This window comes from Palaemon carinicauda, chromosome 3 (genome assembly GCF_036898095.1).
Source record: "Palaemon carinicauda isolate YSFRI2023 chromosome 3, ASM3689809v2, whole genome shotgun sequence".
Lineage (NCBI taxonomy): Eukaryota > Metazoa > Arthropoda > Malacostraca > Decapoda > Palaemonidae > Palaemon > Palaemon carinicauda.
Window position 1 is genome coordinate 45,083,618 of NC_090727.1, and position 16,122 is coordinate 45,099,739.

Sequence of the window (16,122 nt, forward strand, 5' to 3'; positions counted from 1 at the left end):
TGTACAAACGTATGTATTATTTCTTTGCATAATAAACGCTCCAAGAAGAGGTCCATTGGCGGACGAAACTGTAGAGCATTTCTACATATAGACATCTTCCAATTTTCCTCATGTAGACTAACATATATTAAGTTATCTTCGTGCTAAGGAAGATTACATCTGTATATATATATATATATATATATATATATATATATATATATATATGTATATATATATATATATATATATACATATATATATATATATATATATATATATATATATATATATATATATATATATATATATATGTATGATCTTAAGATATTTCATATTGTTATTAATTACTTCTTATAGCTACATAGTTTATTTCCTTTCCTTAATGTGCTATTTTCCCTGTTAGAGCCATCGGGCTTAAAGCATCCTACTTTTCCAAAAAGGGTTGTAGCTTAACAAGAAATAATATGGCTGTTGTGTTGTACAACATATATTAAAATAACTGAATTTAGTTATATGTTATATATATACTGTATATATATATACATATATATATATATATATATATATATATATATATATATATATATATATATATATATATATAGAATAATTGTAAGTAAGCAAAATTAAGAACAAGCATATTTCTAATATAAACATACATATTTGAAAGTCATGCCTCAGACCAGAAGGTATGCATATTAAAAGTGTATGAATAATGTATAATTAGTATTTCGTAAGCTCTGAAATTATATAAAAGGATACATATTTAAATATAATTATGAAGAAATTATATATATATATATATATATATATATATATATATATATATACATTCATGCAAATGTTTATATGTGCGATATTCGTCAAGTACATGTGTTCGCGTGTGTCATGTTTTCACTTTATTACTGCGTATCAATGACGTAGTTTATTACTATAATAGTGTTTGGTAAGGATGGATAGATTAACATATGTTTGCACGGTATGCTCAGGGGGTCAAACATTATAAGTGGCTTGATTCCCAATATGGGGGCTGCTCTCTCTGTAAAACTAAGCGAGTGACGAGTGACGGGACTGTGAAACTAGGATGCTGGGCACTAACTAATATGATACTCACGTGGCGGGGGTGGGGGGGGGTGCTGGGGGGGGGAGGGTGAGACTGTACAAGAGCTGTTGCCAGAGATGAAATGCATTTACAAAATGTAAATCTCAATATTTAAAAGCATATTTTCAGCAAAAAAGAGGGGGGGGGGGGCTATACCCCCCAGCCCCCCTGCTCCTACGCCCCTGATATATATATATATATATATATATATATATATATATATATATATATATATATATATATATATATATATCTTTCCTGTCGTGCTCAGGGGAGAGAGAGTAGTCGAATCCTGGTGAAGGGGTGTACCCCCGAGAGATACACTCGGAAACCACACTCTTCCATAAATTGCCAAACCAGTTTGTTGTAGTCAGGAAAGGGGGAGGGGATGGGAAAGGCTGAATCTGTGTGTGCATATCTTTAGATATTTAGACGTCATTTTTGACAACTGGAGTACACTAGTTTTTAATAATTTTGTGACTGAAACGACGGATTACAATCGCCTACTGTTTCGGTGTCAATGACCTTTGATGTCAAAATGCCAGAAAACTTCCAATCAATCAATCAATCACCTACTGTCATTACAAAGGGTATTAAGCAAACTAATCAATCACCTACCATCATTACAAAAGGGTATTTTGCAAACTAATCAATGATCTAGTGTCATGACAAAAGGTATCCTGCAAACTAATCAACCACCTACTGTCCTGACAAAGGGTATTCTGCTAACTATTCAGTCACCTACTGTCATGACAAAGGGTATTCCAAAAACTGATCAGTCACCTACCATCATTACAAAGAGTATTCTACAAACTAATCAATCACCTACTGTCATGACAAAGGGTATTCTGCAAACTAATCAATTGCCTACCATCCTTTTAAAGGGTATTCCGCAAACTAATCAATTGCCTACCATCCTTTTAAAGGGTATTCCACAAACTAATCAATTGCCTACCATCCTTTTAAAGGGTATTCCGCAAACTAATCAATTGCCTACCATCCTTTTAAAGGGTATTCCTCAAACTAATCAGTTGCCTACCATCATGACAAAGGGTATTCCACAAACTAATCAATTGCCTACCATCCTTTTAAAGGGTATTCCGCAAACTAATCAATTGCCTACCATCCTTTAAAGGGTATTCCGCAAACTAATCAATTGCCTACCATCCTTTTAAAAGGGTATTCCACAAACTAATCAATTGCCTACCATCCTTTTAAAGGGTATTCCGCAAACTAATCAATTGCCTACTATCATGACAAGGGTATTCCACAAACTAATCAATTGCCTACCATCCTTTTAGAGGGTATTCCGCAAATTAATCAATTGCCTACCATCCTTTTAAAGGGTATTCCACAAACTAATCTATTGCCTACCATCCTTTTGAAGGGTATTCCGCAAACTAATCAATTGCCTACCATCATGACAAAGGGTAGTCTGCAAACTAATCAATTGCCTACCATCCTTTTAAAGGGTATTCCACAAACTAATCTATTGCCTACCATCCTTTTGAAGGGTATTCCGCAAACTAATCAATTGCCTACCATCATGACAAAGGGTAGTCTGCAAACTAATCAATTGCCTACCATCCTTTTAAAAGGTATTCCACAAACTAACCAATTGCCTACCATCCTTTTAAAGGGTATTCTGCTAACTAATCAATTGCCTACCATCATGACAAGGGGTAGTCCATAAACTAATCAATTGCCTACCATCATTTTAAAGGGTATTCCGCAAACTAATCAATTGCCTACCATCATGATAAAGGGTATTCCGCAAACTAATCAATTGCCTACCATCCTTTTAAAGGGTATTCCACAAACTAATCAATTGCCTACCATCCTTTTAAAGGGTATTCCGCAAACTAATCAATTGCATACCATCCTTTTAAAGGGTATTCCGCAAACTAATCAATTACCTACCATCCTTTTAAAGGGTATTCCGCCAACTAATCAATTGCCTACCATCCTTTTAAAGGGTATTCCGCAAACTAATCAATTACCTACCATCATGACATAGGGTATTCCACAAACTAATCAATTGCCTACCATCCTTTTAAAGGGTATTCCGCAAACTAATCAATTGCATACCATCCTTTTAAAGGGTATTCCGCAAACTAATCAATTACCTACCATCCTTTTAAAGGGTATTCCACAAACTAATCAATTGCCTACCATCCTTTTAAAGGGTATTCCACAAACTAATCAATTGCCTTCCATCATGACAAAGGGTAGTCCACAAACTAATCAATTGCCTACCATCCTATTAAAGGGTATTCCACAAACTAATCTATTGCCTACCATCCTTTTTAAGGGTATTCCGCAAACTAATCAATTGCCTACCATCCTTTTAAAGGGTATTCCACAAACTAATCTATTGCCTACCATCCTTTTAAAGGGTATTCCGCAAACTAATCAATTGCCTACCATCATGACAAAGGGTAGTCCGCAAACTAATCAATTGCCTACCATCCTTTTGAAGGGTATTCCACAAACTAATCAATTGCCTACCATCCTTTTAAAGGGTATTCCGCAAACTAATCAATTGCCTACCATCATGACAAAGGGTAGTCCACAAACTAATCAATTGCCTACCATCCTATTAAAGGGTATTCCACAAACTAATCTATTGCCTACCATCCTTTTTAAGGGTATTCCGCAAACTAATCAATTGCCTACCATCCTTTTAAAAGGTATTCCACAAACTAATCAATTGCCTACCATCCTTTTAAAGGGTATTCCGCCAACTAATCAATTGCCTACCATCATGACAAAGGGTAGTCCGCAAACTAATCAATTGCTTACCATCCTTTTAAAGGGTACTCCGCAAACTAATCAATTGCCTACCATCCTTTTGAAGGGTATTCCACAAACTAATCAATTGCCTACCATCCTTTTAAAGGGTATTCCACAAACTAATCAATTACCTACCATCATGACAAAGGGTAGTCCGCAAACTAATCAATTGCCTACCATCCTTTTAAAGGGTATTCCACAAACTTATCAATTGTCTACCATCCTTTTAAAGGGTATTCCACAAACTAATCAATTGTCTTCCATCATGACAAAGGGTAGTCCACAAACTAATCAATTGCCTACCATCCTTTTAAAGGGTATTCCGTAAACTAATCAATTGCCTACCATCCTTTTAAAGGTTATTCCACAAACTAATCAATTACCTACCATCATGACAAAGGGTAGTCCGCAAACTAATCAATTGCCTACCATCCTTTTAAAGGGTATTCCACAAACTTATCAATTGCCTACCATCCTTTTAAAGGGTATTGCACAAACTAATCAATTGCCTTCCATCATGACAAAGGGTAGTCCACAAACTAATCAATTGCCTATCATCCTTTTAAAGGGTATTCCGTAAACTAATCAATTGCCTACCATCCTTTTAAAGGGTATTCCACAAACTAATCAATTGCCTTCCATCATGACAAAGGGTGGTCCACATACTAATCAATTGCCTACCATCCTTTTAAAGGGTATTCCACAAACTAATCAATTGCCTACCATCCTTTTAAAGGGTATTCCACAAACTAATCAATTGCCTACCATCCTTTTAAAGGGTATTCCGCAAACTAATCAATTGCCTACCATCTTTTTAAAGGGCATTCCGCAAACTAATCAATTGCCTACCATCCTTTTAAAGGGTATTCCGCAAAGTAATCAATTGCCTACCAACCTTTTAAAGGGTATTCCACAAACTAATCTATTGCCTACCATCCTTTTAAAGGGTATTCCGCAAACTAATCAATTGCCTACCATCATGACAAAGGGTAGTCCGCAAACTAATCAATTGCCTACCATCCTTTTAAAGGGTATTCCACAAACTAATCAATTGCCTACCATACTTTTAAAGGGTATTCCACAAACTAATCAATTGCCTTCCATCATGACAAAGGGTAGTCCACAAACTAATCAATTGCATACCATCCTTTTAAAGGGTATTCCGCAAACTAATCAATTACCTACCATCCTTTTAAAGGGTATTCCGCCAACTAATCAATTGCCTACCATCCTTTTAAAGGGTATTCCACAAACTAATCAATTGCCTACCATCATGACAGAGGGTAGTCCGCAAACTAATCAATTGCCTACCATCCTTTTAAAGGGTATTCCGCAAACTAATCAATTGCCTACCATCATGACAAAGGGTAGTCCGCAAACTAATCAATTGCCTACCATCCTTTTAAAGGGTATTCCGCAAACTAATCAATTGCTTACCATCATGACAGAGGGTAGTCCGCAAACTAATCAATTGCCTACCATCCTTTTAAAGGGTATTCCACAAACTAATCAATTGCCTACCATCATGACAAAGGGTAGTCCGCAAACTAATCAATTGCCTACCATCCTTTTAAAGGGTATTCCACAAACTAATCAATTGCCTACCATCCTTTTGAAGGGTATTCCACAAACTAATCAATTGCCTACCATCATTTTAAAGGGTATTCCGCAAACTAATCAATTGCCTACCATCATGACAAAGGGTAGTCCGCAAACTAATCAATCGCCCACCATCCTTTTAAAGGGTATTCCACAAACTAATCAATTGCCTACCATCCTTTCAAAGGGTATTCCGCAAACTAATCAATTGCCTACCATCCTTTTAAAGGGTATTCCACAAACTAATCAATTGCCTACCATCCTTTTAAAGGGTATTCTGCAAACTAATCAATTGCCTACCATCCTTTTAAAGGGTATTCCACAAACTAATCAATTGCCTACCATCATGACATAGGGTAGTCCGCAAACTAATCAATTGCCTACCATCCTTTTTAAGTGTATTCCACAAACTAATCAATTACCTACCATCCTTTTAAAGGGTATTCCACAAACTAATCAATTGCCTACCATCCTTTTAAAGGGTTTTCCGCAAACTAATCAATTGCCTACCATCCTTTTAAAGGATATTCCACAAACTAATCAATTACGTACCATCCTTTTAAAGGGTATTCCGCAAACTAATTAATTACCTACCATCATGAAAAAGGGTAGTCCGCAAACTAATCAATTGTCTACCATCCTTTTAACCCTGGATAGGTACGATGGGTCGTTTGCGACCCCGAGCGTCAAAAAAAAACAGGTTTTTCTCACGTGACTCACCCCCGTGACTGAATTTGTGGGTGATCGACCTGCAGGAGGTGTCTCCCCTACACGCTCTAGTAGTGTCCAGATGTGCATTGCTGTAGCTGTACTCCTTCCCCGATTTCTGAGACGCGTCGGGGTCGTTCGCGTCCGAGTTTACCCTTCTAAGGTAGTTTGCATAATTATCAAAGTTATTACGTATTATGAAATTGTCGTAGAATGGTGCAACTTGTATAGGTTATCAGTTGTGGAAAGTCTTGGTGGATTGTTTGGCTACCATGTGCATGATTTTTTTTTTAGTTAAAATGTCGTTCATCACCACGAGGACCATTTTACCGCGAGTGCCCCTTTTTCATTTTTTTTCATTTTTTTGCCAAGTCATTTTTCCGTAAGATATTGCCAAATAGGGTCGTAAAACTTTTGCTTGTTTAGTGTTGGAAAGTGTGTCTAGATGATCTGGCTACCCATGCATGACTTTGTTTTTGTCAGATACGACGTAGTTATTGGTATATTGGGTATTTAACTGCGGTTACCAATTTCTGTTTTTTTTCAATATTTGTAAAAATTACTACGTAGAAAGGAATTGCCGTATATTATTCATTTTTTTTTCATGTTTATGTGTTAGAAAGTGTGCCTTGATGGTTGGGCTAACACATGCATGTCTTTTTTTTTATCTGAGATGCCGTATATTAGAATGTCGGGCATTTTACCGCGAGTGTCTCTTTTTCATTTTTTTTCATTTTTTTGCCAAGTCATTTTTCCGTAAGATATTGCGAAATAGTATCGTAAAACTTTTGCTTTTTTAGTGTTGGAAAGTGTGTCTAGATGATCTGGCTACCGATGCGTGATTTTGTTTTTGTCAGATACGACGTAGTTATTGGTATATTGGGTATTTAACTGCGGTTGCCAATTTCTGTTTTTTTCAATATTTGTAAAAATTTACTACGTAGTAAGGAATTGCCGTATATTATTGATTTTTTTTTCATGTTTATGTGTTAGAAAGTGTGCCTTGATGGTTGGGCTAACACGTGCATGTCTTTTTTTTTTTTATCTGAGATGCCGTATATTAGAATGTTGGGCATTTTTCCGCGAGTGCCCCTTTTTATTTGTTTTGCATTTTTTTGCTTAGTCATGTTACCGTAAGGAATTGGCAAGTAGTGTCGCAAAACTTATATTTTTATAGTGTTGGAAAGTGTTTCTAGATGATCTGGCTACCCATGCCTATTTTTTCTTAGCCAGATATGGCGTATATATAAGTATGTGTTCGATTTTCCTGTGATTGCCATTTTTTCGTTTTTTCCCATTTCTTTCAAAATTACTACGTACTAAGGAACTATCACAGAGTAATATTTCATTTATATGTTTATTTGTCGGAAAATGTGCCTTGATGGTTTGCCTAGCACGTGGCTGAAATTTTTTTTTTCTGAAATGCCGTATATTAGAATGGCCATTTTTCCACGAGTGCCCCTTTTTATTTGTTTTGCATTTTTTTGCTTAGTCATGTTACCGTAAGGAATTGGCAAGTAGTGTCGCAAAACTTATAATTTTATAGTGTTGGAAAGTGTTTCTAGATGATCTGGCTACCCATGCCTATCTTCTTTTTTTTAGCCAGATATGGCGTATATATAGGTATGTGTTCGATTTTCCTGTGATTGCCATTTTTTCGTTTTTTCCCATTTCTTTCAAAATTTCTACGTACTAAGGAACTATCACAGAGTAATTATTCATTTAGATGTTTATTTGTCGGAAAATGTGCCTTGATGGTTTGCCTAGCACGTGGCTGAATTTTTTTTTTCTGAAATGCCGTATATTAGAATGTTAGCCATTTTTCCGCGAGTGCCCCTTTTTATTTGTTTTGCATTTTTTTGCTTAGTCATGTTACCGTAAGGAATTGGCAAGTAGTGTTGCAAAACTTATATTTTTATAGTGTTGGAAAGTGTTTCTAGATGATCTGGCTACCCATGCCTATCTTTTTTTTAGCCAGATATGGCGTATATATAGGTATGTGTTCGATTTTCCGGTGATTGCCATTTTTTCGTTTTTTCCCAATTCTTTCAAAATTACTACGTACTAAGGAACTATCACAGAGTAATGATTCCTCTAGATGTTTATTTGTCGGAAAATTTTGTTTACTTTTTTTTTTTGATTGAATATCATCAAATTTTTTTAGCTTAAATATTATATTGTTTTACATTTTTTTTTTTCGATTTTATTTCCCTTCAAAAAAATTTTTTTGGGTCAGAATTTTAATTTTATAGTCGTAAAATAATCGACAATTATCCAGCAACCCACCATACAATTTTTATGCATATCCAATAATAATTAGATTAGTAAATAACACCTTGAAATTGACATACCCTTCCTACATTTCAAGTGGCAGATTAGGGAGTCTGAGTCAGTGTGGTTGGCGGCCATTTTGTGGACATATCCGAAGCGTAAGCTGCCCTATCTATATATATTCTTGTTCCCTATAGAATTTGTGATATTTTGGTATATTTTTACCTGCATAAATATCATATTATATATTAGATATATGTATTTTTTTACGAAATTTCTAAGTACTCAAAAAATTACCTTTAGATATGGCCCCTGATATAAATGTAATTTACAAAATAATGAAGATTTTTTTACATATTTCTATTTTAGGATAACATATGTTTATTCCCTAAAAAAATTAGCCACTTTCTATTTCATTTGGGTACCCAAAAAAATTCATGAAATTTGGACAAATTTTTTTGGCCAAAAAAAGTTACCCTTTTTTTCTCATTTCAGATCTTCACCTCCATGGGTCTGACTTCATCCAAAATACATCAAGATGTGTCCTAAACATTCAAGAATCAATTCCTAAATGGATTTGTGTATATATGTATAAACTTTTTTTTTATGAATTTTTATGTCAGGTCTTTTTTTTCTACTTATTTTTTTAAAATATTTATAATAAATAGTTTTTCTGCAGATGAGTAGTATTTATCTTTACAGTTGTTTTAAGCATTCATTGAAGTTTTTTTTGGCAAAAGAAAAAAGGAGGTTACTGCAAAAACTGATTTTTCAAGAATTTTTTTTGGCGTCGGGGTCGTTCGCGTCCGAGTATACCCTTAAAGGGGTGTCCGAGGAGCGTACCTATCCAGGGTTAAAGGGTATTCCACAAACTAATCAATTGCCTACCATCCTTTTTAAGTGTATTCCACAAACTAATCAATTACCTACCATCCTTTTAAAGGGTATTCCACAAACTAATCAATTGCCTACCATCCTTTTAAAGGGTATTCCGCAAACTAATCAATTGCGTACCATCCTTTTAAAGGGTATTCCATAAACTAATCAATTGCCTACCATCATGACATAGGGTAGTCCGCAAACTAATCAATTGCCTACCATCCTTTTAAAGGGTATTCCACAAACTAATCAATTGCCTACCATCCTTTTAAAGGGTATTCCACAAACTAATCAATTGCCTTCCATCATGACAAAGGGTAGTCCACAAACTAATCAATTGCATACCATCCTTTTAAAGGGTATTCCGCAAACTAATCAATTACCTACCATCCTTTTAAAGGGTATTCCGCCAACTAAGCAATTGCCTACCATCCTTTTAAAGGGTATTCCACAAACTAATCAATTGCCTACCATCATGACAGAGTGTTGTCCGCAAACTAATCAATTGCCTACCATCCTTTTAAAGGGTATTCCGCAAACTAATCAATTGCCTACCATCATGACAAAGGGTAGTCCGCAAACTAATCAATTGCCTACCATCCTCTTAAAGGATATTCCACAAACTAATCAATTGCCTACCATCATGACAGAGGGTAGTCCGCAAACTAATCAATTGCCTACCATCCTTTTAAAGGGTATTCCGCAAACTAATCAATTGCCTACCATCATGACAAAGGGTAGTCCGCAAACTAATCAATTGCCTACCATCCTTTTAAAGGGTATTCCGCAAACTAATCAATTGCCTACCATCCTTTTAAAGGGTATTCCACAAACTAATCAATTGCCTACCATCCTTTTAAAGGGTATTCCACAAACTAATCAATTGCCTACCATCATGACAAAGTGTAGTCCGCAAACTAATCAATTGCCCACCATCCTTTTAAAGGGTATTCCACAAACTAATCAATTGCCTACCATCCTTTTAAAGGGTAGCCTATTCCGCAAACTAATCAATTGCCTACCATCCTTTTAAAGGGTATTCCACAAACTATTCAATTGCCTACCATCCTTTTAAAGGGTATTCCGCAAACTAATCAATTGCCTACCATCCTTTTAAACGGTATTCCACAAACTAATCAATTGTCTATCATCATGACATAGGGTAGTCCGCAAACTAATCAATTGCCTACCATCATTTTAAAGGATATTCCACAAACTAATCAATTGCCTACCATCCTTTTAAAGGGTATTCCGCAAACTAATCAATTACCTACCATCATGACAAAGGGTAGTCCGCAAACTAATCAATTGCCTACCATCCTTTTAAAGGGTATTCCACAAACTAATCAATTGCCTACCATCCTTTTAAAGGGTATTCCACAAACTAATCAATTGCCTACCATCCTTTTAAAGGGTATTCCGCAAACTAATCAATTGCGTACCATCCTTTTAAAGGGTATTCCACAAACTAATCAATTGCCTACCATCATGACATAGGGTAGTCCGCAAACTAATCAATTGCCTACCATCCCTGTAAAGGGTATTCCACAAACTAATCAATTGCCTACCATCCTTTTAAAGGGTATTCCACAAACTAATCAATTGCCTACCATCCTTTTAAAGGGTATTCCACAAACTAATCAATTGCCTACCATCCTTTTAAAGGGTATTCCACAAACTAATCAATTGCCTACCATCCTTTTAAAGGGTATTCCACAAACTAATCAATTGCCTACCATCATGACATAGGGTAGTCCGCAAACTAATCAATTGCCTACCATCCTTGTAAAGGGTATTCCACAAACTAATCAATTGCCTACCATCCTTTTAAAGGGTATTCCACAAACTAATCAATTGCCTACCATCCTTTTAAAGGGTATTCCACAAACTAATCAATTGCCTACCATCCTTTTAAAGGGTAGCCTATTCCGCAAACTAATCAATTGCCTACCATCCTTTTAAAGGGTATTCCACAAACTAATCTATTGCCTACCATCCTTTTAAAGGGTATTCCACAAACTAATCAATTGCCTAGTGTACTCCCGGCCTAACTGACGTTGTGGAGACAGTGCGTGCAGGGCAGTCCTGCCTGAAAGCAGTTAAAGATGTACAAGATTGACCAGCAGAAGACAGTGGCACTGTAGAGCATCAAGATGAAACAGGCGGCTACCATGCCTACGCCGATGCCTGGAAGGGGATTCATTTAGTTTTTATGTGATTGTTTTATATACAGTCTATAGAGCCTCCTGACTACTACAGTGGTAACGTGTTTGCCTAGCATTCGCACGGCAGCAGATCGAGCCCCGCCCGGGACCGTAAGTTTAAACTGTTTACTGGGGAGGCTACTGCTGTGTTAGGGCACCACAGTGAGGTGTTGGGCTTGCCCGGCTGACGTTCTGGTGAGTATTTATTCTAATGGAACTGGAACTAAAACCAGACACCTTTACCATTTTAACATTTATACAGTATATATCATCATCATCTCCTACGCCTATTGATGCAAAGGGCCTCAAAAATAAAGAATAATACAAGGACATCCAGAAATATACATGGAAATCTCTTCTCTTTCCATGACTGACTAAATCTATAGAGGATTCATTGGCTAGATGCATCAAAGGATAGCCAGTTCCTAGTCTATGTATATCATCATCAGCCGTTGCTAGTACACTATAGGACAAAGTCTTCCGACATGTCCTTCCAATCCCGTCTGTTTATGGTCTTTCTATGTCAGTCTGTATATACAATCTTTTTTAGCTCGTTAATTCATCGTCTTCTCTTAATTTCCCTGCTTCGTTTGTAATCTCTAGGGACCCATTCTGCCAGATATATTTCCTCCTCAAAACAAAGTTCCTTTTTCTGTCAATCTTCCATAGTCCAACTACTTGATCCTTGCAACTGAGCAAGTACTTTATCCTATAATGTAGGCTTGTACCTCTACATCAAAGGATATTTCCTCCTCAAAACAAAGTTCCTTTTTCTCTCCATCTTCCATAGTCCAACTACTTGATCCTTGCAACTGAGCAAGTACTTTATCCTATAATGTAGGCTTGTACCTCTACATCAAAGGATATTTCCTCCTCAAATGAAAGTTCCTTTTTCTCTCCATCTTCCATATTTCAACAACTTGATCCTTGCAACTGAAACAGTACTTTATCCTATAATGTAGGCTAGTAACTCTACATCGAAGGATATTTCCTCCTCAAGACAAAGTTCCTTTTTCTCTCCATTTTCCATAGTCCAGCTACTTGATCCTTGCAACTGAGACAGTACTTTATCCTATAATGTAGGCTTGTACCTCTACATCAAAGGATATTTCCTCCTCAAAACAAAGTTCCCTTTTCTCTCCATCTTCCATATTTCAACTACTTGATCCTTGCAACTGAAACAGTACTTTATCCTATAATGTAGGCTAGTAACTCTACATCGAAGGATATTTCCTCCTCAAAACAAAGTTCCTTTTTCTCTCCATTTTCCATAGTCCAGCTACTTGATCCTTGCAACTGAGCCAGTACTTTATCCTATAATGTAGGCTTGTACCTCTACATCAAAGGATATTTCCTCCTCAAAAGAAAGTTCCTTTTTCTCTCCATCTTCCATATTTCAACTACTTGATCCTTGCAACTGAAACAGTACTTTATCCTATAATGTAGGCTTGTAACTATACATCGAAGGATATTTCCTCCTCAAAACAAAGTTCCTTTTTCTCTCCATTTTCCATAAACCAGCTACTTGATCCTTGCAACTGAGCCAGTACATTATCCTATAATGTAGGCTTGTACCTCTACATCAAAGGATATTTCTTCCTCAAAACAAAGTTCCTTTTTCTCTCCATCTTCCATATTTCAACTACTTGATCCTTACAACTGAAACAGTACTTTATCCTATAATGTAGGCTTATACCTCTACATCAAAGGATATTTCCTCCTCAAAACAAAGTTCCTTTTTCTCTCCATCTTCCATATTTCAACTACTTGATCCTTGCAACTGAAACTGTACTTTATCCTATAATGTAGGCTTGTAACTCTACATCGAAGGATATTTCCTCCTCAAAACAAAGTTCCTTTTTCTGTCCATCTTCCATAGTCCAACTACTTGATCCTTGCAACTGAGCCAGTACTTTATCCTATAATGTAGGCTTGTACCTCTACATCAAAGGATATTTCCTCCTCAAAAAAAAAGTTCCCTTTTCTCTCCATCTTCCATATTTCAACTACTTGATCCTTGCAACTGAAACAGTACTTTATCCTATAATGTAGCCTTGTACCTCTACATCAAAGGATATTTCCTCCTTAAAACAAAGTTCCTTTTTCTCTCCATCTTCCATATTTCAACTACTTGATCCTTGCAACTGAAACAGTACTTTATCCTATAATGTAGGCTTGTAACTCTACATCAAAGGATATTTCCTCCTCAAAACAAAGTTCCTTTTTCTCTCCATCTTCCATATTTCAACTACTTGATCCTTGCAACTGAAACTGTACTTTATCCTATAATGTAGCCTTGTACCTCTACATCAAAGGATATTTCCTCCTCAAAACAAAGTTCCTTTTTCTCTCCATCTTCCATATTTCAACTACTTGATCCTTGCAACTGAAACAGTACTTTATCCTATAATGCAGGCTTGTAACTCTACATCAAAGGATATTTCCTCCTCAAAACAAAGTTCCTTTTTCTCTCCATCTTCCATATTTCAACTACTTGATCCTTGCAACTGAAACAGTACTTTATCCTATAATGTAGCCTTGTACATCTACATCAAAGGATATTTCCTCCTCAAAACAAAGTTCCTTTTTCTCTCCATCTTCCATATTTCAACTACTTGATCCTTGCAACTGAAACTGTACTTTATCCTATAATGTAGGCTTGTACCTCTACATCAAAGGATATTTCCTCCTCAAAACAAAGTTCCTTTTTCTCTCCATCTTCCATATTTCAACTACTTGATCCTTGCAACTGAAACAGTACTTTATCCTATAATGTAGGCTTGTACCTCTACATCAAAGGATATTTCCTCCTCAAAACAAAGTTCCCTTTTCTCTCCATTTTCCATATTTCAACTACTTGATCCTTGCAACTGAAACTGTACTTTATCCTATAATGTAGGCTTGTACCTCTACATCAAAGGATATTTCCTCCTCAAAACAAAGTTCCTTTTTCTCTCCATCTTCCATATTTCAACTACTTGATCCTTGCAACTGAAATAGTACTTTATCCTATAATGTAGGCTTGTACCTCTACATCAAAGGATATTTCCTCCTCAAAACAAAGTTCCTTTTTCTCTCCATTTTCCATAGTCCAGCTACTTGATCCTTGCAACTGAGACAGTACTTTATCCTATAATGTAGGCTTGTACCTCTACATCAAAGGATATTTCCTCCTCAAAACAAAGTTCCTTTTTCTCTCCATTTTCCATAGTCCAGCTACTTGATCCTTGCAACTGAGACAGTACTTTATCCTATAATGTAGGCTTGTACCTCTACATCAAAGGATATTTCCTCCTCAAAACAAAGTTCCTTTTTCTCTCCATCTTCCATATTTCAACTACTTGATCCTTGCAACTGAAATAGTACTTTATCCTATAATGTAGGCTTGTACCTCTACATCAAAAGATATTTCCTCCTCAAAACAAAGTTCCTTTTTCTCTCCATTTTCCATAGTCCAGCTACTTGATCCTTGCAACTGAGACAGTACTTTATCCTATAATGTAGGCTTGTACCTCTACATCAAAGGATATTTCCTCCTCAAAACAAAGTTCCTTTTTCTCTCCATCTTCCATATTTCAACTACTTGATCCTTGCAACTGAAACAGTACTTTATCCTATAATGTAGGCTAGTAACTCTACATCGAAGGATATTTCCTCCTCAAAACAAAGTTCCTTTTTCTCTCCATTTTCCATAGTCCAGCTACTTGATCCTTGCAACTGAGCCAGTACTTTATCCTATAATGTAGGCTTGTACCTCTACATCAAAGGATATTTCCTCCTCAAAAGAAAGTTCCTTTTTCTCTCCATCTTCCATATTTCAACTACTTGATCCTTGCAACTGAAACAGTACTTTATCCTATAATGTAGGCTTGTAACTATACATCGAAGGATATTTCCTCCTCAAAACAAAGTTCCCTTTTCTCTCCCTCTTCCAGAGTCCAACTACTTGATCCTTGCAACTGAGCCAGTACTTTATCCTATAATGTAGCCCTTGTACCTCTACATCAAAGGATATTTCCTCCTCAAAACAAAGTTCCTTTTTCCCTCCATCTTCCAGAGTCCAACTACTTGATCCTTGCAACTAAGCCAGTACTTTATCCTATAATGTAGCCTTGTACCTCTACACCAAAGGATATTTCCTCCTCAAAACAAAGTTCCTTTTTCTGTCCATCTTCCATAGTCCAACTACTTGATCCTTGCAACTGAGCCAGCACTTTATCCTAAATTGTAGCCATGTACCTCTACATCAAAGGATATTTCCTCCTCAAAATAAAGTTCCTTTTTCTCTCCATCTTCCATAGTCCAACTACTTGATCTTTGCAACTGAGCCAGTACTTTATCCTATAATGTAGCCTTGTACCTCTACATGAAGGATATTTCCTCCTCAAAACAAAGTTCCTTTTTCCCTCCATCTTCCATAGTCCAACTACTTGATTCTTTCAACTGAGCCAGTACTTTATCCTATAATGTAGCCTTGTACCTCTACATGAAGGATATTTCCTCCTCAAAACAAAGTTCCTTTTTCCCTCCATCTTCCATAGTCCAACTACTTGATTCTTCAACTGAGCCAGTACTTTATCCTAT

The 16,122-nt window shown here is 36.3% G+C and overlaps 1 protein-coding gene across 1 annotated transcript in view; it reads right to left on the reverse strand.

Annotated features, from left to right (window-relative positions):
• Window positions 1-705: 705 nt before the first annotated feature.
• LOC137631670 (kinesin-like protein KIF15) overlaps window positions 706-16,122 on the reverse strand; it is a 63,623-nt gene continuing 48,206 nt past the window's right edge. Inside the window, exon 4 of the mRNA XM_068363548.1 lies at window positions 706-722. Within this exon, the coding sequence (XP_068219649.1) occupies window positions 706-722 (17 nt within the window). The remainder of the gene's footprint in view (window positions 723-16,122) is intronic.